This window comes from Microcebus murinus, chromosome 24 (assembly GCF_040939455.1).
Source record: "Microcebus murinus isolate Inina chromosome 24, M.murinus_Inina_mat1.0, whole genome shotgun sequence".
Classification (NCBI taxonomy): Eukaryota; Metazoa; Chordata; class Mammalia; order Primates; family Cheirogaleidae; genus Microcebus; species Microcebus murinus.
This window is the reverse complement of record NC_134127.1, coordinates 25,761,779-25,787,878: the sequence shown is the minus strand read 5'-3', so window position 1 is coordinate 25,787,878 and position 26,100 is coordinate 25,761,779. Positions and strand designations below refer to the sequence as shown.

The 26,100-nt window shown below is 43.6% G+C and overlaps 1 protein-coding gene across 1 annotated transcript; it reads right to left on the bottom strand.

Moving 5' to 3' along the window:
• Positions 1 to 253: 253 nt before the first annotated feature.
• Positions 254 to 14,494, bottom strand: LOC105869231 (ubiquitin carboxyl-terminal hydrolase 17-like protein 22). The gene is made up of 9 exons (XM_012760926.3): positions 14,467 to 14,494; positions 13,018 to 14,349; positions 11,216 to 11,300; positions 4,462 to 4,694; positions 2,445 to 2,557; positions 1,102 to 1,172; positions 521 to 649; positions 326 to 473; positions 254 to 274 (listed from the first exon to the last, which is right to left on the bottom strand). Exons 1-9 carry the CDS (start codon positions 14,492 to 14,494, stop codon positions 254 to 256), a joined length of 2,160 nt encoding a protein of 719 aa, XP_012616380.3.
• Between the last annotated feature and the right edge of the window lie 11,606 nt (positions 14,495 to 26,100).

The window sequence follows — 26,100 nt, the reverse complement described above, 5'->3', positions numbered from 1 at the left end:
GCGAGAACTATCTGTATGTCCTCCTGATGGCGGAGCATGGGTCGCTGGAGTCCCCTGGGAAGGGTCCATGGAGGATGGTTCTCATCCCACCTTCTTTCCCTTCACCAGCAGGGCTCAAGGGGCTGGGAGCCCCGAACAAGTTCCACCAAGAGGCAAAAACTATTGGCGCATACCCGCAGCAGCGGGGTTTGGGCCGCTGGAGATCTCTGCGGAGGATCCGTGGAGGATGGCTCTAACCCTGCCCTCTGTCCCTTCACCAGCAGAACTCAAGGGACTGGGAACCACAGACAAGTTCCGCTGAGGGGCGAAAACTATCAGCGAGTACCTGCAGTCCAAGCCTCTGGAAATCCCTGCAGAGGATGCGCAGAGGCTGGGACCCACAGGAAAGTTCCGCCGAGGGGCAGAAACGGTCAGTGCGTACCCACAGTCTAAGCCACTTGAAATCCCCACAGAGGATCCACGGAGGCTGGGACCTGCGGACAAGTTCCGCCAAGGGGCGAAAACTATCGGCGTGTCCCACAGTCCAAGCCGCTGGAAATCCCTGTGGAAATCCCTGCGGAGGATCCGTGGAGGCTGGGACCCGCGGGCAAATTCCACCGAGGGGTGAAAACTATCAGCGCGTAACCGCAGGCCAAGCCACTGGAGATTCCTGCGGAGGATGCATGGGGCTTGGACCTGGGGGCAAGTTCTGCCGAGGGGCAAAAACTATGGGCGCATACCCACAGTCCAAGCCGCTGGAAATCCCTGTGGAGGATGCGTGGAGGTTGGGACCCGCGGGCAAGTTGCACCGAGAGGGAAAACTATCGGCGTGTATCGCAGGGGCGGGGCTTGGGCCTCTGGAGACCCCAGGAGTTTCCAAGGGATGCCTCTCACTCCCCTCTTCTGCTCCCTCCCTTGCAGCGCTTGGGCCGCCGCCCGAGTCCACCAGGCAACTCAGTCATATGAGCAATCTGTCTCACTTTTCTGTCCCTTCACAAGCGAGCCATAAGCCTCTAGTGTTTATAGTTGTTCCAGCAATGGCGACCTTACACAGTGCCGTGGAGATTTCAAATTACTTTCTGTTCCTGTTTCCTCTCCAACCTGCCTGCCCGTCCGTGTTACCTCTTCACGCTGTCTTCAGGCACTTCTCTGCTTGCGTGGGCGTGGAGGTTGGTGAGGGAGAAGTTATTCTCCTGTAGGAAGGCTTATAACAGGCCAGCCATTTTGTAGCACACTTTTCAACAACGATTATATAATCTGGTCCCATATTTCTAGGGCCTGGATCTGCTTACACAGCAGAAAGAATAAAGCCACCAACTTTTACATAGCCTGGCAAATCATGGAAGTGTGTCCAGGCTTCAAATAACTTGAGCTTTAATTTTTTTTTCTTGGCAGAGTAATGTAAAATTAAAATGGGGAAAGATATTTAATATTTAATACTAAGCTTTAAAAAGAAACCTGCTATCATTGCTATGTATCTTGATGCAAAGACTATGATGATAATAAAAGAAAGTACAGAAGACACTTGGCATTCAAAGACAAAAAAACATTCATTCAAAGTCTACATTTTTTGTAGATATGATGTTCCTATTGAATAATGATTAAATTTGACCTTGTCTGTATGTGGTTATTAAATTTCATTGTAAAGTTGTAGTTTTTAAATCTGTTAAATGTTAATAAAATTCATCGAAATATGATATAAGTACTTTAGTTTCTTTTTTTTTCAGAAACAGGGTCTCATTCTTTACTCAGGGTGGAATGCAGTGGCAAGATCACAGTTCACTGCAACCCCCAACTCCCAGGCTTCAGACATCCTCCTGGCTCAGCTGGAACTACAGGCAAGTGACACCGTGCCTGGCTAATTTTTTGTTGTTGTGGATTTGGTGTCTCCCTATGTTGCAAAGAGTTTAATTTCTAAAACACCTCATTTCAATTTCTTGGTAGTTATAGTCATCAATGTTTAAATATGTGAGAGCAATGAAAACCTTGCTAGCACCTTATTAGAAATACAGAATCTAAGGTAAAACTTACCCCATACAAATCAAAAACACATATTAACAATGTATCTGAATGATATTTGTGCAAATTAAAGTGTGGTAAGCAGTGCATGCAGAATTACTCTCACTTGGGCTCACATTCCAAGCAGTTAGTGAGCTTTAAAATATACTCATGCTTATGTCCTACCCCCGAGATGTCACTTTCCCTGTGTCTGTGTAGAGCCAGGGCCTCTGCTCTGTTAAACACTGTCCATACCATCCGGATGCCCAGCACTATCTGAGAACCACTGCAGGTGGTGCACAAGAATAACACAACAATCCCTTGCTAACTCCAGTCTCTCTCTGCCAGGAAAGTTTGACCAAGACCAAGAATATTTGTATGGCTCTGTAGAGAGAAGGATTTGGGGGCAAAAGGCAAATGATGGCTTCTCCTCCCTGACAAACCAATTTCTCAAGAGTGTTTCACACTTGAGGATGCTGGTTCTTAAGCACAAGGTGCCTTTTGGTTGAGCTCAGAAGGTCCGTGATAAGATGAAAGTAAAGGAACTGCAGGTTGGACCGCACTCCGTCCACCATACCCTCTGAAAAGATCGTGACTTCATGTGGCCTGAATCAGAGGCTATATCTCTCCACTCCTACAGCCTTGTCTCATGGCCTAAATACTGCCTTATTACTAAGTGTCTCATACATCTTGACAAAAACACAGATCCTGGGTCTTCAGTTCTGTTAATACAGAGGACCTCTAGGTGCATAAGAATTCTCTCCCTCTAAAATCCTCTAAAGATCACAGGAGTCAATGAATATGATGGTCCACCTTGCTTGGCATCCTGAAATTTGAATTACGTTGGTGGGTCTTTGTCTTCTTTGGTTTGCAAATACAGGTTTCAGGGGGTCAGGATGCAGGAAGGTTTTATTAGAACAGAATTCATGTAAGACTCCACCACAGAACAATAGAGAAACTTCATCTTAGTAAAACCCATCAATTTTCCATCCTACAACCACTGTGCATGGGTCAGGATATAGTTTCTTACGTAAAGGACACTAGTTCTTCAGGGACAATGTTTTTCCAGGGATTCCTGTACATTGCATTTTCATTTTAAGAAACATTGTAATACACTAAGATAAATAAAAATTGAAAACAATATGTATACAATGCACTCAGACTCATTGGGTTTAATCCCAGTCATGGAAACAGTCAGAGATATGGTGAAAAAGCTTGCCATCCATCTTATGGGATCAACTTCTCTTAAAGTGCTTCCAAAAATGTGTACTTCACGTGATCTAAAGAGGATCAATTCTATTAATCTTGAGAGTTCCCAGGCACATTTATAACTTAGTTGTTTACACACTGGTCATACATACTGGTGTATAAAAATGAACATGTAATTCACGCAGGTAAGTGGCATGCTGGGTGGTTTACACAGGCAGAGTTATATCCTATGATAAGTGTGAGGGTACTAAAAATGTTAATTAGAGAATTAGAGGTTCAGATATCTGGATTTGGTGATAACCAAATGGTGTACAGTCCTGGCTACTTCATCTGTGTCCATTTACTAACATGTATGAGAGAAGTGAGCTGAGTTCGAGGAAATGAGTTTAGCCCTGGAGATAGACAGCGATGGCACTGGGCAAGGTTGTCGCCTCTTCTCTGTAGGAACCTCTGGCTTCTATCTAATATCTGGCCTACAAGAAAGTTATTTTCCAAAATTTGAGAAGAAACACTCAACACTTTCTGAAAATACTTAAAACGTTGAGAAACTGAGAATTTCAGTTATGGGAAAACCAATAGGGTACTGTTTTCAGGACATAATGTTTGAGAAATGTCAGCAGCATGAACAACTGGGAATTGTTCTTGCTACAATCTAGGTAGCATGAACTTAACAATGTCCAGAAGAAACAGAAAAGGAAATACAAACTCACCTACTTCACATTAAAATATATTAAGGTTATAAATGAGGCTACCGAAATTTGAATATCCAGTTTTACTACTCTTTTAATGTTTACATGAAAGTATAGACTTCCCTATTAAATGCTCCTAAAAATATTGAAACATTAAATTTTTATTAGATAAAAGCAATCTCCACACAGCCCCACAGAAGTATACATTTGAGAAGCCTCATTATCCATATTGGCTATAAAATACTCATAAATAGAAAACAAAACCATACATTAAAATAACTCATAATTTTCTAATTTAAAATAATTTTTCAGAGACTGTGGGAGTAAAGGTAAAGACAAATTGAAGATTAAAATGAATACAGAAATTAATAAGTCAATGAAATTATGAGATATAATTCCTGTTGATCTTAAAGGTATTTGAATTGATAAATCATCTCCCGCGTGAAATAGGAAAGGAACTTAAGGTAAAGAGGAAAGTTTAAACAGATGTGTGTAAACACAGGCAGCAATTTTGTCTGCTCAGACGGTTTTCTGCCCCGCCAGCTCACTGCCCAGGCCCTGCTCCCGTGAAGTCCCTGCGGCTGACCGCAGCTCTCGTTCTCCGCCGCTCGGGTGAGCAGCGTGGAGATGGAAACGAGGTCCAGAGCAGATGGAAGCTGCAACCGCACGGTCCCCGCCGCCCATGGCGACCCCGTCGCCCTCCGGAGCCCGGGACGCGGTGGCACCGGCTGCGCGCGCAGCGCCGCTTCTCCCTCCGCGCGGAAACGGCCTCTGACGTCACCCGAGTTGGCGCCGTTGCGAGGGAAGAATATAAACGGCCTGACGAGAATAAGCCGTTGCCATAAAACACTAGAACCATTTTATTAATACTTGAAGTGGCTGGAAGAAGCCGGAGCCCACAGCACACACTACGCAATCCGTGGGAGGCAAACTGGAAGTCTCAGGATCCACCAGGCTTAAGTACACACTGACCTGGAAATGGCAGGAGGGAGGGACACCGCGCCTGCTCCTAGATCCCCACTTGTGGATCGCCCAGTTTCCTGCAGACCCTGAAGCAGTCTTTTGCCCCCCGAGTAAGTTTCTGCATTTCCGGTTCACAACCAGCTGGTGCAGCTTTCCCATCGCCCGTCCTCTGCACCTGGGTCCGGGGTTGGCCTCGGACCCTGTTATATTCGAGATTCACAAGGCCGCAGGACAGAGAGACAGAGTCATTGAGGCTGTAATTATCAAAAGGAGTTTTATTGTCTAGCTCGAGCTAGGGTCCGAGCCCCCAGAGTGCCAGCGCAGTGGCCTCTTCTCCGGGCAGGGACCCTCCTTTGTGTGTTAGTCCCCTTTTTATAACTTAGTTGTTTACACACTGGTCATGCATCCGCCCCCACAGTGATATTTACTTCAGCCTGCCCCTGATAGGCCCTAACCTGTTCCGGGTCCTAGCTGAGAGACTCAGGTTTCTGCTCTCTTTGTCTTTTTCCTCTGCATCCCATAATATACTCATAATGCCTTGCGGTTAGCAAACAAGCAGTAAACAGAAGCTGGAAGGTGTCTATTGTCCTTATAGCCCGGTATCTTACAACCCAACAATCCCTACAGCCACCCGCGGAAGCCTCGGGTCGTCTTCAGACACAGTCAGGACTCTGCACTGGGAGCTTCTCCTCAGGGTGGATCCACAGTGGGTGTCCGAGGGCGGAGCATGCATGCGCCCATGCGGTCAGGAAAGGCGGGCCTTCTTGCCCTCTGCCAGCCATGGGGTTGCAGTGCAAGACCTCAATTGGAATTGCTAAATTTTGCTTTTCACATTTTTCAATGCTTTAATTCTGGAAGTTCAAATGGAAGTGCAGCACAGTATCTTCTCCTTTGAGGAAAGTGGATAGAAGTAATACAAAAGATACAAGGTCGGAATACAAAATGGATTGATTTTCTCTGTGTGCAGGGAAGAGGAGGTAGAATAAGAGAATTGTGTGTGATACTTTTGTGGTGTAGACCTGCCACTATGCATGTATCAAATCCCATACCACTTTACAGCACAAATAGTACATCTTATTGCGGGTCAGGAGTACAGGTGATGTCAACTACTGGTAGGGAGTAAAGTAAATGCTTAAATAAATACATTAAACTATCAATATAATGTGAGCCCCTGCTTTGACCCAGCCTCTGCTTCTCCATCCAGAATGCCAAGGATTGCGGTTGACTGTTCCTGGAGTTCCCAGGCAACTTGACATAAACCCTGGCTGCAGTGGAGAATCGCTGTGGAGATTTTTAAATAATGGTATGTACTAATTATACCCAGGGAAGTGCCCATTAAATTGGCCTCAGGAACGCCTATGGTTTGGAGATTTTGCCAGTTTATCAAAACCTCAAGTCATTGCAGTTTGTATTCTGAGGGATTTGACCTTGATCTTTAGGTTCAGAATGGGGGTTTTGAAAGACGATGTATTTCCAAGATCTGGGCTAAAAGCAGAGAAGGAATGCTTTGTCAGAACATTCATTTTGTTTGTGGATAAGAACATTGAATGAAATATACTAAGGGTGTCTGTGGTGACTGAAGGGTGGGAGAGGTTTATTTTGCTGTTTTACCTTGTGAGCTGCAGAAAGGGGAGCAGAGCCATGTGCCCATCTGAGTCATAACTCAGAACTGACCTGTCCACAATTTGTGATGTCATGAGATGGACTCCTACCATCGCTTAGGTTTCAGAGACAAAAATCCAAGGAGCTGTGTGTGTGGGATAGGAGAGAAAAGCTGCCTTATTTTTGGCCCCCCAAAGCATTCATTGTGATCAAGTGGGATTTATCTTGGGAATATAAGGATAGTTCAATGTAAATAAATTAAGAAATGTGATACACTGTATTAATAAAATAAAGAACAAAAAACATATGAACATTTCAATGGATACAGAAAAGGCATTTGGCAAAATTCAACATCTGTTCATGATAAAAACCCTAACAGAATAGGTATAGAAGGAATGCACCTCCATACAGTAAGGGCTACATATGACAAGCACAAAGCTAACATCATACTCAATGGTGAAATACGTAAAATTTTTCTCTAAGATCAGGAACAAGACAAAGATGTCCACTCTCATCACTTCAATTTTCAAAGAGAATAAGCCCACATAAGTTTTAATTATGCAACATAAATAAATTCTAGAGATTTAGTTTACAGCATAGTATCTATAGTTAAGAAAACTGTATTATATACTTAAAATTTGCTAAGAGGGTAGATCTCATGTTAAGTGTTCTTACCAAAAATGATAATAACAATGGAAGGAGACATTGGAAGATGATAGATATGTTTATAGTCTTGATGGTAATGATGTTTTCACAGAGATGTGAAATTCACTGAGATGTGTGTATACATTAAATGGGTACAGCTTTTTAAATATAATCGTATCTCAATAAAATGTTTTTTTGGTTTTTTTTTTTTTGCGAGGGTTAGTTAAAAAAGGAGGACCAGATGTTCCCTTGCCCTTCTCTCCTGCCTTTTTCTTTCCTGCTGCCTGGAATTCAGAGATGATGGGTGGGGATTTAGCAGCCAAATTAGGACCTCTTCTAATGTGCAGCAGAGCAGAGAGCTTGGAGGGGCACAGATCTCTGTGAATTTGCAGAGCCCCTGCACTAGCCCTGCCTCGTGCAACTACAGATTTCTTTTAAATGATAGAGAAATAAACTTCTGCCTTTTGTTCTGGTCAAAACTGGCTTAACCCTTTGGTTAGGGGCCGGGCATGGTGGCTAACACCTTGTAATCCTAGCACTCTGAGAGGCCGAGGTGGGCAGATGGCTCAAGGTAAGGTTTTGAAACCAGCCTGAGCAAGAGCGAGACCACATCTCTACTAAAAAAAAAAATAGAAAAGAAATTAGCTGGACAACTAAAATATATATATATATATATATATATATATATATATATATATATAATTAGCTGAGCAAGGTGGTGCATGCTTGTAGTCCCAGCTACTTGGGAGGCTGAGGCAGGATTTCTTGAGCCCAGGAGTTTGAGTTCATTCTTGTTGTGCTCATGGACTAACAGTTGTGTATCTGACAAAGTTCTTGGAAAAACTGAGGACAACGCTTTGAGCAGGACAAACAAGGTTATAGCTATCACGGAGGGAGAAGACCACGAAAGCGGTAATTTCACTTCACGTGATGGAGGAAAGAAGGACTTGGCACTGTGGGTGGGCATGGGGAGCACCCCTGTATTTGAAGTGAAAGGGAGAGGCTCTTCCACAAGGTACCTTGTGAGTTGAGACCTCAACGTGATTTAGATTAAGTGATCTTCATAATGAAAACACTACATATGCATTTAACCAAAGTTATGATACACCTCAACTACCATGATAGCATGAGGAGTGGTGGGGGTGTCCTGGTGCAGGGTGCGTCTGTGGTGTAACTATCAATACATGGATCAGGAAGGGAAAAATTCATATAAAAATGAAACACCAGGAAGTGAAAAATGAGGATGTTACTTATCAATGAGAAGAAAGATCTAGGATAACTGAAATTGTTCAAAGCACTCTTGGACATTCATAAGTCAAGAATAGCCCCTACCTATTAAAAAGTGGGCAAAGGACTTGAACAGAAACTTTTCTAAAGAAGACAGAAGAATGGCCAACAAACATATGAAAAAATGCTCAACATCTCTAATCATCAGGGAAATGCAAATCAAAACTACAATGAGATATCACTTAACTCCAGTGAGAATGGCCTTTATCAAAAAGTCTCCAAACAATAAATGCTGGCATGGATGTGGAGAGAGAGGAACACTCCTACACTGCTGGTGGGACTGCAAACTAGTTCAACCTCTGTGGAAAGCAATATGGAGATACCTTAAAGCGATACAAGTGAATCTACCATTTGATCCAGCAATCCCATTGCTGGGCATCTACCCAAAAGATCCAATGACACTCTACAAAAACAACACCTGCACTCGAATGTTTATAGCAGCACAATTCATAATTGCAAGGCTGTGGAAACAGCCCAAGTGCCCATCAATCCAAGAATGGATTAATAAAATGTGGTATATGCATACCATGGAGTACTATTCAGCTCTAAGAAACAATGGTGACATAGCACATCTTATATTTTCCTGGTTAGAGCTGGAACCCATACTACTAAGTGAAGTATCCCAAGAATGGAAAAACAAGCACCACATATACTCACCAGCAAATTGGTATTAATTGAACAGCACCTAAGTGATCACATAGGTACTACAGTAATAGGGTATTGGGCAGGTGGGAGGGGGGAGGGGGGCGGGTATATACATATATAATGAGTGAGATGTGCACCATCTGGGGGATGGTCATGATGGAGACTCAGACTTGTGGGGGGAGGGGGGGAAATGGGCATTTATTGAAACCTTAAAATCTGTACTCCCATAATATGCCGAAATAAAAAATAAATAAATAAATAAAAAGAATAGCCCCCGACCTGGCCTTTGCTTTAGAAGGACCCACTGTGGCAAAAATGATCAAACCTTCCCTCCCTGGTACCTGCTTGGCTTCAATTTCCTACAAAATGTCACCAGACCCCATCCAAAATTTGTAAGGGCTTTTCCTGGGCTCCTCCTCCCATGTCCTGTCAGGGAGCCTGGGTTAGCACCTGTCATCCTAGGGGTTGGTCTGGCTGGACACTTAGCAAGGGTTTGGACAGAGCTGGGGCCTAAATTGAGACCTCTGTGCTGTGCTTATCATGCTCAAATAGGCATGAACTTCACTCAGAGACATTGTTCAAATGCCTGTTTTGATGCACCGGGGCTGGCTTTTATTTCTGGGTTCTGTATTTCAACAAAGTACTGGGACCTGCAAGGTTCCAGTTACTCTCAGGTAAACAGACTCTGACGATTACAACAAACAAGAAATTGCTTGAGATATTTGATGAGCAAAGCACCTATTTGATGTGCGATATGATGATGAATTTTATTAACATTGACACAGATTTTTAAAAGATATATTACAACAAACTTCAATTTAATAATGAATATACCACATCAAGGGAATATCCCCATAATTGTTTTCAGTGAAACACATCAACGGATAAAAACTCTTGTTTCAGGACAGGAAACAGCTTACAAAATGAAGATGGCAAAGGTGAGTCTTCTACGGAGAGTTTCCCAAATTTCAGTCACTGACACATCAAACACAGATTGATCACACACCTTACAATTTACATCACAAGTTGGCCAGGCTCCAGGGCTCATGCCAGTAATCCTAGTACTCTGGGAGGCTGAGGCGGGCAGATCATTTGAGCTCAGGAGTTCGAGACTAGCCAGAGCAAGAGTGAGACCCTGTCTCTACTAAAAAAAAAATAGAAAGAAATTAGCTGGACAACTAAAAGTATATATATACAAATTAGCCGGGCATGGTGGTGCATGTCTGTAGTCCCAGCTACTTGGGAGGCTGAGGTAGGAGGATGACTTGAACCCAGGAGTTTGAGGGTGAACTAGGCTGATGCCACAGCACTCCAGTCCCTGCAACAGAGTGAGACTCTGTCTCAAAAAGAAAAAAAAATTAAGTTACATCACAGGATAATACATTCTGCCATGTCTTTATTCAGTTTATTATAAGTGTAACTTAATTAACATAATTTACTTGCTAGTTTGATAAGTTTAATTCTACAGACAATTTGAGTTTACTCCAGTCCATCAGGGAATGCCTGCGAATTTGAGTCCAGCATCACCTGGGGTCCCACCATCGGCACAAGCTCCAGAGCTGGGGAAGGTGATTCCCCAGACACAGGCTGCTCCCTCCACGCTCCCCTCCTCAACACAACAGTCCCCTCCCAGGCCACGTGGCTGGAGGCCGAGTCTCCCTCCCCCTGGTGTCTCAGGCCACGTCACTGTCCTCAGAGGATGAGGAAAGCCAAAGGTCCTCATACAGGACACTCGGGGGGACCCGGGCACAGTGAGCCTCAGACTTCTCTGGGGCGTGAGGGTTCTGGGCAGGAGGACCTGGCTTCTCAGGGAGGAGGCAGGAGGGAGCTGGCAGGAGCCTGGAGCTCCACTGTCCGCTGTCCAGTCTCCTGAAGGCCATCCTGAGGGGCTGGCCTGGAGCAGGGCTGGGTGACGGGAGACGGGGCTCGGTGCAGGCCTGGACAGGGCTCAGGAGACTTCTGCCATGTGGAGGCTGCAGGTCAGTGCCAGCTTTCTGGGCAAGTTTACTCCTATTCTCTTGGGAAGCCTCTTTCGGTCCAAATTTATTTATACTGAGTGCCGACTGAAGACAGTCTGGAGACACCCAGCTCTGCCCTCTGCATGTATTTATTGCAGGGTTGGGAAGGGCTGAGTCTGAGTTTATGTAAGGATTCTGACAAATCTGGGTGTCGATTCCGGCAGCTCTCTTGCCTCCTACTTGAGGCTGCCTTTGGGGTCCTGGATCATCTGGGGGTTCAAGGCCACCTCCAGAACTTCAGTGGAACCACCATGAGGTCCACTGTCTGTCATATTGAGGGCACGTTAGCGTCCTGGGGAGAGTGCAGGGATGTGGACAGGGGTGTCAGGAGTGGACGCTTACAGTTGCTTATTTTGTCCAGGAGCTTGAAGAGGACCTCAGCTCAGGTCTTCTCATGGGAGCCACTGCAGGGCAGGGCAGATGGGCTTCATGGCAGTGTCTTTACAGGTGAGAACAGAGTCAAGGACAGATTTTATCTAGTTCCTGTGGAGAGAGATTGACCTGGGAAGATACTGATGGCAAAGACACCTAAATGGAACATCAATTCAGGTTTCCTCTACGTCAAGTGAAAGAGGAAACTCACCAAATAAAATGCTATGGGTCATGTAACAGAAGAAATGGCTTGCCAACGGGCACAAACATTTTATGTGCCTTCAAAACATCCCCCTGCAGCCATGCCTCAGGCCAGTGGTCTGAAGGCGAAGGGGAGGTGTCTGGGTGGAGGTCTTCGAGACCACTTTAGGTGAAGAATGGATTAATCCAGCAGAGATCTTGAGATCGTCTTAGCTGAAGATGGGATTAATCAGAGCCCTTAAAAGCTTTGTACTTCTGCTCAGAGGGGAGGCGCTGGGACTTTGAGACAGGAGTCTTCCAGCTTTTTCATGTGCTGGCAAATGAATAAACTCCTCTTTAGTTCTCCGAAAACCACTGTCAACATTCCTCTGATGGGGCTGAGGGAACAAGTGCCGAATTTTTAGTCAACAGTCACATAAAGCAGGCAAAGAATTACAAATGATCATTTTATTGGGGAAAGCATCTCAAATTTGTGAAAGCAATTTTGAATAACAACTTCATGAATTTTCTCCATCAGATCGAAGATTATGACAGTTTTTCATACCCTGCCCTGTTAAAGATCTTGATACAAGCATTTTTATTCATGGTTTTCCAGAACAGAGATGAATATGTTTTCAAGGCAGTTTCATAGAATTGTGTTTTCCTGGAAAGTCTGGGAATATGCATCAGACTTTATCAGATTTTCTCCCATATAGGATTATACCTATAGGAGGCATCTGACAAAATCACTTCCACATGCCTCCCCTAGTACATTGCTGGCACACAGACTTACAATTGTACAACTAAATAAATACATGAAAATGACATCAGAAGAATACATGAAAATGACATCAGAAGAAATGACATCAGAAGAATGAAAACTTAACCCCACAGTCTAGAATTCAATTGTTTGCTGAGTCTTCACAGCAAAGCGGGTGTGAAGGGGGCAGATCCGGGTCACTGACTGGCAAAGTGGGCCAGGGACCCAGAGGAGAGCCTCCGCCTAAGACAAGGGAAAGGTTCTGTCAGTTCCAGCCACTTTTGCTTCTCACAGAAAACTAGCAGATAATTTCTAATGACCGAGGTGACAGGACAACTTTTGAAGATATGAATAATACGTAGCCAAATCCTCAGGAAGGAATTATTCCCAAGGACTTTGCATCTATAAAAACTTCCATCACTAAGTTAGCAAAAAGCCTCTCATCCCCAATTACACAGATTCCCTCCAAACCCAAAAGTCTACTTATCCAAATACTCTCTGCATCAAAATCCAAAGTTTGACCAAGGCCAGGCGAAATGCAGAAAACCCTGCATTCTCCTCTTGTACACCACCCACACCAACCATGACATCAGTACCATCAACACCACCAGAAAACTCGTGCCCTGCTCGTTGCTACCTCTGGCCCTTCTTCCCAGAGAGGGGACTTTACCAGTGCTCAGGGACACCTGCTCTGTCACGTCCCTGGCTGGTTTTTGCAGCAGGTAGTTGTCCTGCTCAGCATGACTCTTTTTCACCTCACTCCTGTACTTCAATTCAGGAGACATGACTCCATTGGAGTTGAATTCAGGCTGTGGTCGGTTTTGTTCCTGGTGGCATTTCCACTGATGTAATAGGAGCTCTCTAGTTGTTTTCCCAAAGTACGCCTCCAACTCAGGAACCTTGATGCAAGCGTCACTTCTGAGCCCCCCTTGGGTTGCTCCCATGTCTGTATCTTCAGGCCCACGGCCTCTCAGTTTCTCCCCTGTTGAGGCACACCCACCGTCTCTCTCCAGTTCACTCTTGTGGATATAAAAGAGGATGTAGGCATGTTGACTGAGGACAGAAGAAATATCACAGGCGGTCACCTTAGCATCATCCATTTTGTACCACTGGCCATTCCCAGCTTTGACATAGCAGAAGTAATGTCCACTTTGACAGCTGCTCCCAGAATGGACCAACACAGCATACAGGAGGTAAACAAGGGGTCCTCTGTTCCGCTGAGACATGTATGGTTGCATGTCAAGGCACTCGGGATATTGCACTTCTTTTGCAATTTTGTTGCCTGTGACATCTGAGAACCTTTTCAACACAAGCATCAGGACCTTGGAGGCAGTGTGCACAGTCAGACACTTGGACGCAGGGACCTTCTTTAGACAAGTACCACAGTGATAGGCATCCTCTCCGTCCAGGTGCTCGGGCTTCACCAACCATTGCAAAGCTTGGTTCAGGCTCTGAGCTGCCTCGATATCCAAGGCAATGTCCAGGTAAGGTTCAAAGGTGTCTGAAATGCCATGGCAGTGCAGACACTTGATTTGAGACCTCCAGTAGCCTCCAAATATTTGATGGATTAGGGTTGTGTCCTCAGAGTGGCCATCTAAGGGCTTGTGCCCAGACAGACAAGCTTTCTTCATGCCATCCACAGTGAAAATTAGAAATTCATGGGCATCTTCCTGGGTGTATCTATGGAAGCCAGCAGCCAATGCATGTGAGGGCTTAAAAACATTTCCAGGAAGCTGCAGGGCCCTTGTAATATGATCTTGCATGCTGCAGAGCATGCAGTATTTCTGACTATGACAGGTTAGAGAATGCTCCCGGGACAGCATATAGTTGGCGAGGGGTGGTGTGTATGTCAGGCACTGCAGTGCAGCATTCATGTAGCACGTGTTTCCCACATTCCAGAGCCCAGCACCAACCCCATAAGGTCTCTTCCAGGTCAGCAGCAGTTTGTCCCTGGGAGCCAATTCTTTTGTCCCAGGAGCCTCTTTCGAATACAGGTCGGGATCTGTCGGGGATAACAATGATTAGTTGTCATTTAGAGAATGACTGGCATTGTCTATAACATCAGGTGAAATTGGCTGCGAAGGTCTGAGTTTCAGAAAGAGGGTGAAAGGGGACTCACCTTCCCTGTGGACTGAAGCAACCTCCATGGCTCCAGGAGCAGTGATCGCAAGGCTTCCCTGCGGGTTCCTCAACTCAAGTAAGGATGCTTCCCGTCATGAGACTGTCTTCAAATGGCAGGTTTGTCTCCACCTCAGCCCTTTTATGGCTCATCCGACTCCCCTCACCCACTCACTAGGTACAGGATGCACCAATCAAGTCCAAGCAATTAAGTGGATTAGGAAGCCTCCGGGTGTGTTCTCTGGAATTCCCCAGCTAATCCAATCAGCACCCTCCCCAAAACTATTTAGAAAACACCTGAGGCAGATTGAGCTAACAGGATCCTGCATGAATATCCCAAGAGTGGAACAGAGGTGGGCATATATTTGTCTTAGCTCTTTGAAAACAATAATGGAAGAACATCAGATATTAAATAAGAAGTTGGACTCACACTTCCTGATTTTAATTCTCCCTGCAAAGCTACAGTTACTAAGACAGAAGAGCACTGGTGTGAGATCAAACATAGAGACCAAGGGAATAGAACAGATGGCCCAGAAATAACCCTCCTTCTATGGACAACTGACATGAATGATTGGTACATAGGTATCGAAAATTTTCAGTGTGGAAAGGATAGTGTTTTCACAAAATGCTACTGTGAAACTTAGATATCCATAAAACAACATAAATTTCTATCATTACCTAAAGCAAGATCACAATTTTAATCAAAACTGATGAAAGAGTAAATGTAGAAAATAAAGTATAAGTGATTTAGAAGAAAGGCAGGGCAAGGTGGATCTGGCCTGCAATGCCTGATTCTGGGAGCTGAGGCTGGTGGATTGTTTGACCCCAGGAGATGCAGACCAGCCTGAGCAGAAGTGAGATACCATCTCTAATAAAAATGTTAATTGTACCCAGGTGTAGTGGCTCACGCCTGTAATCCCAGTACTCTGGGAGGCTGAGGCAGGAGGATTGCTTGAGCTCAGGTGTTTGAAACCAGCCTGAGCAAGAGCAAGACTCCATCTCTACAGAAAATAGAAAAAATTAGCCAGGCATGGTGGTGCATGCCTGTAGTCCCAGATACCTGGGAGGCTGAGGCAGGAGGATCACTTGTGCCCAGGAGTTTGAGGTTGCTGTGAGCTAGGCTGATGCCATGGCACTGTAGCCCAGGCAACAGAGTGAGACTCTGTCACAAAAACAAAATGTTAATAGTAAAATTAGCTGAGCATGGTGAGGCAGTCCAGTAGTCCCAGGTATTCAGGAGGCTAAACCAGAAGGATCCCTTGAGTCCAGGAGTTTGAGGCTGCAGTGTGCTATGAACTCACCTCTACAATCAAGCCTGGATGACAAAGTGAGATCTTGTCTCTAAAAAGAAACACAGAGAGAAGTAAAAAGAAAAAATCCAAAATAAACTGAGGAAACTATTTAAATAGACATCTCTCCAAAGAAGATACACAACAGCCAATAAATCTGGGAGGAGCTGCTAAACATCATTATGTGTTCAGTAAATTCAAATCAAACTAGGAGGATAGACTGCTCCATTAGTTCCTCCTACCCACACCCTTAGGTAGGAGAAGATTACGTAAATCAAATAAACCAATCAATCGGTGAGAAAACAAAAACTTTTGTTAAGGATGTAGGGAAATGGAACTCTTAAATATTATTACTAGAAATGAGAAAATGATGCAACCCTGTGGAAAACAGTAAGGCCACTCAGTAGAAACATAAACCTATGACTACTATAAGATTCAGAAACTCTACTTTTGTGTATGTAAATAAAAGATTAGAAGCAGGGATGAAACATATTTGTAAACAATTGTACATACTAGCAATATTCACAAAAGCAAAAGGTGGAAGCAACTCAAATATCCATCAACAGTTGAATCTATAAACAAAATATGGAATGTGATAGTGTGTTTGTGTGATGTAATAAGCTTTAGTCTTAAAAAGAAATGAAAGTGTTTATTGACACAGTGTTAAGGAGAAGATTTGTAAATAACACAAGTGTCCACCAAAATGAGAAGGGTTCGAACAGGACGCCCACTGCTTCTACACAAATAGGCAGTAAACGACCATGGAACTGACAAGATACGTGTGGGTCTGTGTGGCCATCTAGAGACTTTTTAGGAGTAATTATTCGAGTCACAAAGCAAGATGAAAAATAAGCCCGGCTATAAAGGACACATAATTTATAATGCATGTCACATGAGTTTTCTAGAGCAGTCACAATCATAGAAAGGAAAATTGTGATTTGCAAAGGATTCTGGAGGAAAAATGTGGAGTTTCAGATGGAGAAATGAGAAGTTCTTGACAGATCGATAATGCTGATGGTGGAATATCATTGTGAATGTACTTGATGACACAAAACTATAGACTTAAATATAATTAAAATGGTATGTTTCCTATTATATATATGATAGCACAGTAATAAATGCAAGATGCAAACTGAAACAGATATATGTACAAATATTTATTTAGTCTTACAAAAACACATATTCTTAACACCATGCAGGGGTACCTATATTTTTTAAAAGTTCTTCCAAAGGGAAAACAACAAAGTAAAGTAAACTGCTTCCAGGGACAATTAGGCAGCATATAATTGAATTAAGATGATTAGGTTAGGTCACACCTACAACTGCCAAGCCACGGAACTGTGGCAAGGACAGGAAGCCTCCCTCAGGGCCCCTTGCCCAGGAGTCCCGGCTGCTGCAGCACACCCGGCGGAGCTGGCCCCGCATTCTCCTCTGAGAACCCACTGACAGACAGTAGGTGGTCCCCGCATTTCAGTTTTGTGCCTTGCACTAATTTCTTCTTGAGATTACACTTCAGAAAAATAGTAAAACAAATAGATGATATTGTGGTTTTAGGTAATGAGGTAGCATGTTTTTTTCTTTTTGATTGTATTCATTCGAAAAGAGACCTAAAATATTTCAGTTAGATGTCAAATATTTCACAAAAATTTACATTCCTAAGGAAATATACCCAGCCTCCTGACGTTGTAGGCAAACAGGAAAACAGTTTTTGGAAACTGGTGGTTTTGTCTGTGGACACAAAAAGCTAAATATTTCATCTGTCCTTCATTTATTCAAACATTACATTGTGCATTTTTTTGAACATATACATGGTGGACTTCTGGAGTTAGGACAACAATTCAAATACTGTAGACCATAAACTTATAGGTTAGTAGGGAAAAATAACACTTGTATGTGAATTTTCATTAGGAAATTGTATATTTTAGCTTCCAAAGTGACATTAAAAAGTTAATAGGAAAGCATGTTTGATTTCTGATTTTCAAATATGTGTGCTCCAGGATTCTGGATGATATTTTCTGTAGCTTGGATTATTTTGTCGTCTTGGAAAATATTTTCTTTCATGTCACTCATAGAGGAAAGTGTCATAGAGCTTTTCAAAGTCTTTAGAATTAACCCTTCAAAGGCAAAAATCTAAATTGACCGTTTCTATGTGTCTGGTCTTAGGAACGACCCTATTTGCGAATAAGTAATGATGGGAGAGGAAGGTAACACATCAGGGAATGAGAGGCCACTTTGTGAGGAAAGGGTCTGAGGAAGTGGTTGATAGGTCCTCCTCAAGGGCAAGAAGGTGTTGGTGGGATATTTTTCACAATGTTAATTTATAATGCTCTTACGTGTTCTTTTTTTTTTTTTTTTTAAACTCAGGAGATCCAAAGGTCCACCCCTGAGGTCATCCAACCTCAAGCTGCCGGGAGATGAGACGGGTGGCGGGTCACTACCCACAGTCTGAGAAGAACACACTCAGCAGAGCCCAGACTATGAGGAAGCAGCAGAGGGGACCCGCAGGGCCCAGGGCTCCCCGACCCGAGGAGGAGAATCCCAGGGTAAGTGGAGACGATGATCTTTGGGGATCAGGGGACACACGGACCTCAGAGTCGGGGGGTGACTGTAGAAAATTCTGACACCATTACCCAGTTTTTTCTTTCACCTTGCAAGGAGGGTGTGCCTTTAAGCCTCTTACTGGCTGGTTGGTCCATCAGAGACTTTTTGAGGAGTGAACTCACTTCCCAGTAGTTCATGTGCAGGGATCCTATTCCTGTTTCTATACATTTTGGATTCCATTTTGCCCTTTTTTTATTTTAGTAAGATTGTTTGCAGGACTGCTAACAATATTCCTGGAGGGGCATGTGGAAAATTTTAATTTGAATCTGCAAAATGTATAACATTACCTCAAAGCACATGGATCTTCAAAGTGAATAAGTATTTCCAAATTTTACATCAAATTTTTTATCCATCCAACTGACATCAAAAGAGCATTGGCAGAACACGATTCATGGAAAAGTGCCACAGAAGTTTTTAACCTTAACCTTATTGAACAAGAGACAAATTTTCAAATACTGTATTTTCTATAATATGATGGAAATATATCAAGTTAATTTTTTAAATTTTCCTTGCACTAGTCACTGCAATTGTGGTACCCATTTATATGTAAGTGATTGTTTTGAATTATTTTATTTTTACATTGAATGTTATTTGCTCCTTGAGTTTTTAATTGCTTTGTTTTCCTTTTCACTTGATGGTGAAGTTTTTCTAATGTGTGTTATCTTTTCCTACAGATTCCAAGTAGGCCAATGCTGGTCTACACAGCCAAGAAGAGTCCTCTCTTAGACTCTGTTCTCACTAGTCAACCACCTGTCAAGAAATCTGACTTATAGCAGAAAACTTGGTTCCTTAAAAAAAATAAAAAATAAAAAAATAAAAAAAATAAAAAAAAAAAAGAAATCTGACTTGAGGCCGGGCGCTGTGGCTCACGCCTGTAATCCTAGCTCTTGGGAGGCCAAGGCGGGCGGATTGCTCAAGGTCAGGAGTTCAAAACCAGCCCTCGCAAGAGCGAGACCCTGTCTCTACTATAAACAGAAAGAAATTAATTGGCCAACTGATATATATATATAAAAAAATTAGCCGGGCATGGTGGCGCATGCCTGTAGTCCCAGCTACTCGGGAGGCTGAGGCAGAAGGATCACTCGAGCCCAGGAGTTTGAGGTTGCTGTGAGCTAGGCTGACGCCACGGCACTCACTCTAGCCTGGACAACAAAGTGAGACTCTGTCTCAAAAAAAAAAAAAAAAAAAAAAAAAGAAATCTGACTTGAGCTCTGTGGGATATTCAGTGTCTCCCATCACAAGACCTGAAAAGTGCACCTTCTTCAATAGTGAACCAAATAAAGGACAGTGGCTCTCACTGACACCTGAAAACCTGCATTAAAGCACTATGACCAGGACCCTCTCATCTTTGACAATCTGGCACACCACAGGCCTGATGATGTCTCCCTTGCAGCTCCCTGGGCTGCTTTAAAAATCCTTGGCCTGGGCCAGGACCTCAAGCCCCAGGTAGGAGGCATGTGTCCTGCTCTGATGTCACAGCCTGATGCACAGAACTCAGGCCAAGACTTCAATCTCAGCATCAGGGCACCAGGCAAGAGATCTGCCCAGAACCCCATCCAGACTTGACAGTATCCCAAAAAGAAACTGAGACTCAGCACCTTCCAGAACCCTCAGAAGAACACTGAGAGACTAGAGCTACACCCTCTGCAGACTGAACAGCCTCCATCAAGAGTACCTGGACTTAAAGCCGAATTGTCCCCTCAATTGACCAGGAAGAATGCAGCCCAGGTGCCCAGCAGTGACCTGCAGCCTACACAGAGCAGAAATCTCCTGAACCCTGTCCAGGCCTGCACCGAGCCCTGTCTCCTGTCACCTAGCCCTGCTCCAGGCCAGCCCCTCAGGATGGCCTTCAGGAGACTAGACAATGGACAGTGGTGGAGCTCCAAGCTCCTTCTGGCTTCCTCTTCTCTCCCTCCTGAGAAGCCAGGCCCTCCCGCTTAGAGCCCAGACTTCCTAGACAAGTGTGAGGATCAGTGTGTGTGAGTCCCATTTAATATCCTCTTTGAGGACTTTCATATTTCCTCCTCTGAGGACAGTGACTTGGAATGAGACACCAGATGGAGGGAAACTTGGCCTCCAGCCTCATGGCATGGGTGGGGACTGTTGGGCTGAAGAGGAGACCATGGAGGGGGATCGGCCTGTGTCAGGGGATTCACCTTCCCCAGCTGTGGGGCTTGTGCCAATGGTGGGACCCCAGGTAATGTTGGACACAAACAGACAGTGCATGAGTGAATTATAGAAACTCACATTGTGTTGAAATGGCAATTATTTAACAGGCAAGCAAAGTGTTTTTAATGAAGTTAATTGTGTAATAAACTGAGTTGACATGTAGGAGTAAGTTGTAAACTGTAATGTGAACAACAAACTAGGAAATGATTCTGTATTTGGGGTTCAAATGACTGAATTTGGAGAATTTTTAGGTTATTCCTGTGAACTGAATCTCTCAGCAATGTCCCTTGCCTGGGCAGGAGGGCCACAGGTAGCAAGATGAGGAACAAGCAGGGCTTGAGTTCGCTACTTCTGTTACAATAATCTCAGTAGGACAATTGACCCCTGTGAGATAACACACACACACACACACACACACACACACACTCAGTCACTAGCCAGAGGAAGACAGGAACAAATGAAGAGGTCAGGTTTGGGTACCTGGGGCCACAGGGCAGTGCTGGCTGCATTTCTGGATGAGCCCCCATGTCCTAAATACTTGTTTTACATTTTCAAGTGTTCTCAACATTTCAAACATTTGGAGGAACTTTCTACGTGCATATGTTTAAAGTATATGAAATTTAGTGAGAATTGCTGAATGTTAGGTATTGAATTTTAGGATTCTGCTTAGAAGGTGTTGGAGAGGATTGCATTTATTACTGGGTTTCATGATTTTCCAGTTGTGCTGTATTATCCCTTGTGCATAGACATGTTTGGTTTTGGGTTTGTGGGATATCTATGAATCATATTCATGACTTTCACTAACTGAAATTGGAGTAAATTTTAAAGACAGGTGTGATGTTTTTACTTTTCCATGCCTTATTTGGGTATAAATTGTTTCATGTATTTTAGTTGGTTATCAAAGTAATTCTCATAGAGTCTTGTGGGGATATAGCAGGCTGGGAAGCCTACATTTTTTTGGAGATACATGCTCATATTGCATGGTCAGTAAATGTGACATTGTGTATACATGGTTATTAAATTCAATTGTAAAGCTGTAGTTTTTAAATCTGTTTCAATGTTAATAAAATTCATACCAATATGACATATCCAATAGGTACTTTGGTTTCTTTTCTTCCTGGGAAACAGGGTCTGAATCTTTACCCAGGGATGAGTGTAGTAGCAACATCATGGTTCACTGCAAGCCCCAACTCCGAGGCTTAAGCCATCATCCTGGCTCAGCTGGAAAAACAGACCAGTGAGTCCATGCCTGACTAATTTTTGTGATTTTTTTGTATAGTTGGAATGTCCTATGTTGCCCAGGGCTTAACTTCTCAACACCTCAGACTAATTTCTTGGTAGTTCTAGTCATCAAAGTTTAATTAGCTGATAGTAATGAAAAACATTACTATTGTTTTCATGTTGATGGGAAAAGTATAGACTTCCTTAATTTGAATGGATAAATCATGTCCTGTGTGAAATAAAAAAAGAACTAAAGGTAAAGAGGGGAAGTAAAAACAGACGTCTGTATAAACATAGGCGGTAATTTTGCTCAGACAGTTTTCTGCCCCCCCCAGCTCACTGCCCAGGCCCTGGCCCTGTGAAGTCCCTGCTGCCGCTCGGGTGAGCAGCGTGGAGATGGAAACGAGGTCCAGAGCAGATGGAAGCTGCAACCGCACGTTCCCCGCCGCCCATCGCGACCCCGTCGCCCTCCGGAGCCCGGGACGCGGTGGCACCGGCTGCGCACGCAGCGCCGCTTCTCCCTCCGCGCGCGGAAACGGCCTCTGACGTCACCTGAGTTCGCGCCGTTCCGAGGGAAGAATATAAACGGTCTGACGAGAATAAGCCGTAGCCATAAAACATTAGAACCATTTTATTAATACTTCAACCTGGTGGAAGAAGCCCCGCCCCGCTGCACACACCACGCAATCGCGTGGAGACAAACCGGAAGTCTCAGGATCCACCAGGCGGAAGTAGAGACTGACCCGGATATGGCACGAGGGAGGCGTCTAGACCCCGCCCTGTAGAACGCCCAGTTTTCCGATGACCCGGAAGCAGTCCTTTCTTGCCAGAGTGAGTGCTGGTGTTTCTGAATCACAACCGGGTTCTCTTGCCCCCATCGCCTTGTCTTCTGCCCCTGGGTCCGTGATTGGCCTCGGAGGCCACAATCCCTACAGCCACCCGCAGAACTCTTGGGTCGTCTTCAGAGGCAGTCAGGAGTCCTCACAGGGAGCTTCTCCTCGGGATGGATCCACAGTGGGTTTCCGTGGGCGGAGCGCGCATGCGCTCTTGCGGTCAGGAATGGAAGACCTGCGCGCCCTCTGCCGGCTGTATTGCCGCAGTGCAAGAGCTGAATTGGCATCGCTGAATTTTGTTTTTCAGATTTTTCAGTGCTTGAATTTTGGAAGTTCTAATGGAAGTGCAGCACGGTATCTTCTCCTTTGAGGAAAGTGGATAGAAATAATAAGAAAAATACAAGTTCGGAATACAAAAGTGGATTGATTTTCTTTGTGTGGACGGAAGACGGGGTCGAATAAGAAAATTGTGTGTGACACTATCCTGGTGTATATCTGCCACTATGCATGTGTCCAATCCCATAGCACTTGTCAACACAAATAGTACATCTTATTGTGGGTGAGAACCACAGGTAATGTCAGCTACTGGTTGGGAGTAAATTTAATGCTTAAGTAAATAGATGAAACTATCAATATAATGGGTGCTCCTGCTTGGCCCAGGCCCTGCGTCTCCAGCCAAGATGCCAAGCATTAGAGTTGATTGTCCTCGTGTTCCCAGTCAACTTTAAATAAACCTGGCTGCAGTGGAGAATCACTGTGGAGATTCTAAAATAATGCTGTATCAATTACAGCTAGGGAAGTGCTCATTTAATTCGTATCAGGAAGGTTTACGGTTTGGGGAGTTTGCCAATTTGGCTAAAACTCAAGTCATCCTAGTTTGTATCCTGAGAGATTTTCCCTTGATCTTTAGGGTCAGTGTTGGGGGGGCGGGTTGAAGGAAAACACATTTCCAAGCTCTGGGCTCAAAAAAGAGAAGGAATACTTTCTCATAATGTTCATTTTGATTGTGGATAAGAACACTGAATGAAATATAAGATGGGCGTGTGTGGTGGCGGAAGGGTTGGAGAGCTTCATTCTTCTGTTTTGCCTTGTGAGCTGCAGTAAGGGTAGCACAGCTGTGTGACTGTCTGGGTGATCACTCAGAACTGACCTGAATAAAATGTGTGGTGTCCTGAGATGGACTCCTACCCCCACTAGGGTTCAGAGACAAATCCAAGGAGCTGTCTGTGGGGTATGAAAGTAGAGCTGCCTTATTCTTTGACCCCAGGAAGCTCCTCAGGGCAGAGAAAAAAACACAACAGTTTATACCAGATTTCTTTGATGCCGCTCTCAATGCTCAACTAAATCCAATTCATGGCACTCTGGGGAACCAGACAGATGGTGCTAAAGATCCCTGTTATGTCAACTCCAGGGATAGATAGAGAACAGTGGTTTTGGTGGAATTTGGGATGAGAAAAGGTGTGCTGTGTGGAAAAAGCTGTCGAAGGCTGGAGAGACTCAGAGAGGGGTGCTGAATCTCTACCCACATGCCAATGAGAACACATGCAAATCTGTGTCTTAGAATTGCAAAAATAATACTCAATCTCCATCAATAGATTAGATTTTTCAGCAATAGGTTTTATGGTTTGAAATGAATACATTTGCAAGTATTAATATATTGACAAACAGTTCAATTTCTTACACGATTCTGCATTCAATATTCTCAGATCAATACATTAACACGCCACAGTTTTATGAGTAGACATTTTCTCAGAATTCAGAATGATTTGATAAATTGTGTTAAAGGTATATTTTGGAGTCCACTTTCCATCCTTGACCCAGTTTTCTGACCAGAAATCTAGCAGGCCATTTCTTCACATTGATTCTTGGATAGATATCCCCTCAATGTGAGAAACTCGGTGTTAACTAAGGAATACATGATCAATGAGGACTTTCTCCTTTTGTAGCACTAAGAGTATTTTATGCTGTAAGAAATCTTACATGTGCCAGAAGTCTTGCTCTATGAATAAAGGGTGTCTCGTGATTTTTCACCAAATAACTTCTCCAGTATGACATATTTTGTATTTCACAAGGGTATTCACTGCTGTTTTAAAGCCTTTCTTCTCATATTTCTTGTTTTTCCAACTATTTCCTCTCAGAGTTTTCTTGTACACACCAAGCCTGGTGCTTGGAAGAATATTTTTTCACCTTATCTACAGAACAATAAACTAAGGCATTTATTTAACAATAAACTAAGGCATTCCTACATTAATTATACACATAAGTGTTCTATCTTCTACAGATTCTTTGGTGTCTTTTAAATTATAGCTGTGGTTCACTATCTTAAAATTAATTATATTGACAGTTTTGGTTCTCTTGTGTCAGCTATGATCCAACCACTCACAAGTTATTGCTACCTAGATGTAATTTATTCTGGATTCTCTTCTGTGTAAATTTACTTGTATAGACTGAAGAATAAGGATACCTGAAGTGCCAGTAGTTATCTTCCATTTGATTACAGTGTTTCTTCAATTAAGTCCTATGGTGTGTTTAGATTTTAAAGCTATGGCTAGAGTCTCATGATCATTTCTTACATTCATCATTTCTAATACCATGCCATTTAAAGTCAAAGAATTTTCAGAAGACATTTGTAATTTTCTCTTGACTATGAATGGTCTTGTGTTGCCTAAGGTTAGTACACTGGGTAAAGGCTTTCCCAACTTAGATTGGCATTTATATGGTTACTCTCCAATATGAATTCTCTTGGATGATTGAAGGCCAGATTGTTGACTGAAGGCTTTCCCGCACATCACATTTATATTGTTTCTCTCCAGTGTGAATTTGAACGTGGTTTCCAAGTTCACAGCATGAAATAGAAGCTTTTTCACATAGGTGACATTGATATGGTCTCTCTCCAAGGTAAGCTGTCTCATGTCATCTAAGGACAGACCACTGACTAAAGGCTTTTCCACATACATGACATCCATATGCTTTCTCTCTGTGAGTTTTCTCATGTTGTATAATGTGAAAATACTCACTAAAGGGTTTGTGACATACATGGTCTTTGTACAGTTTCTTCCCAATGTGAGGTTCAGATCAGGAGCGAATAGGGTGATTCATTGTAATTAGAGTTAGTAAAGTCTGCAAAGTATTCACTAACAAAATGTCTAGTCCTTAACTAAACTAACTGATTTCTCAACATAGCCTAACTCATTGTAACTCAATATAGATGGATGTTTATTCACAAACTTTAATCTTTTGCCAAAATGTTTGTAGCTTATGTTCCTATTTAACAAGGGTTTCTGGACAAACTGTGCACCCACATCCTTCTAATGAACTGAATGTCCAAAAAAACATGGACTCTCAATGTTCCCATGAGGGCCATTCTGCACACATAGGGCAGCTCTGTCCATGAGCATCACTAATGAGCACAGACAGGCACTTAGGATCCAGACAGAAACATTCCACTGGTGCTAGACAGCCAAAGACGGAAATGCTCTCTGCCTCCTGGAAATGAAGCCAGGCCTCCTTCTCTCTGCAGCC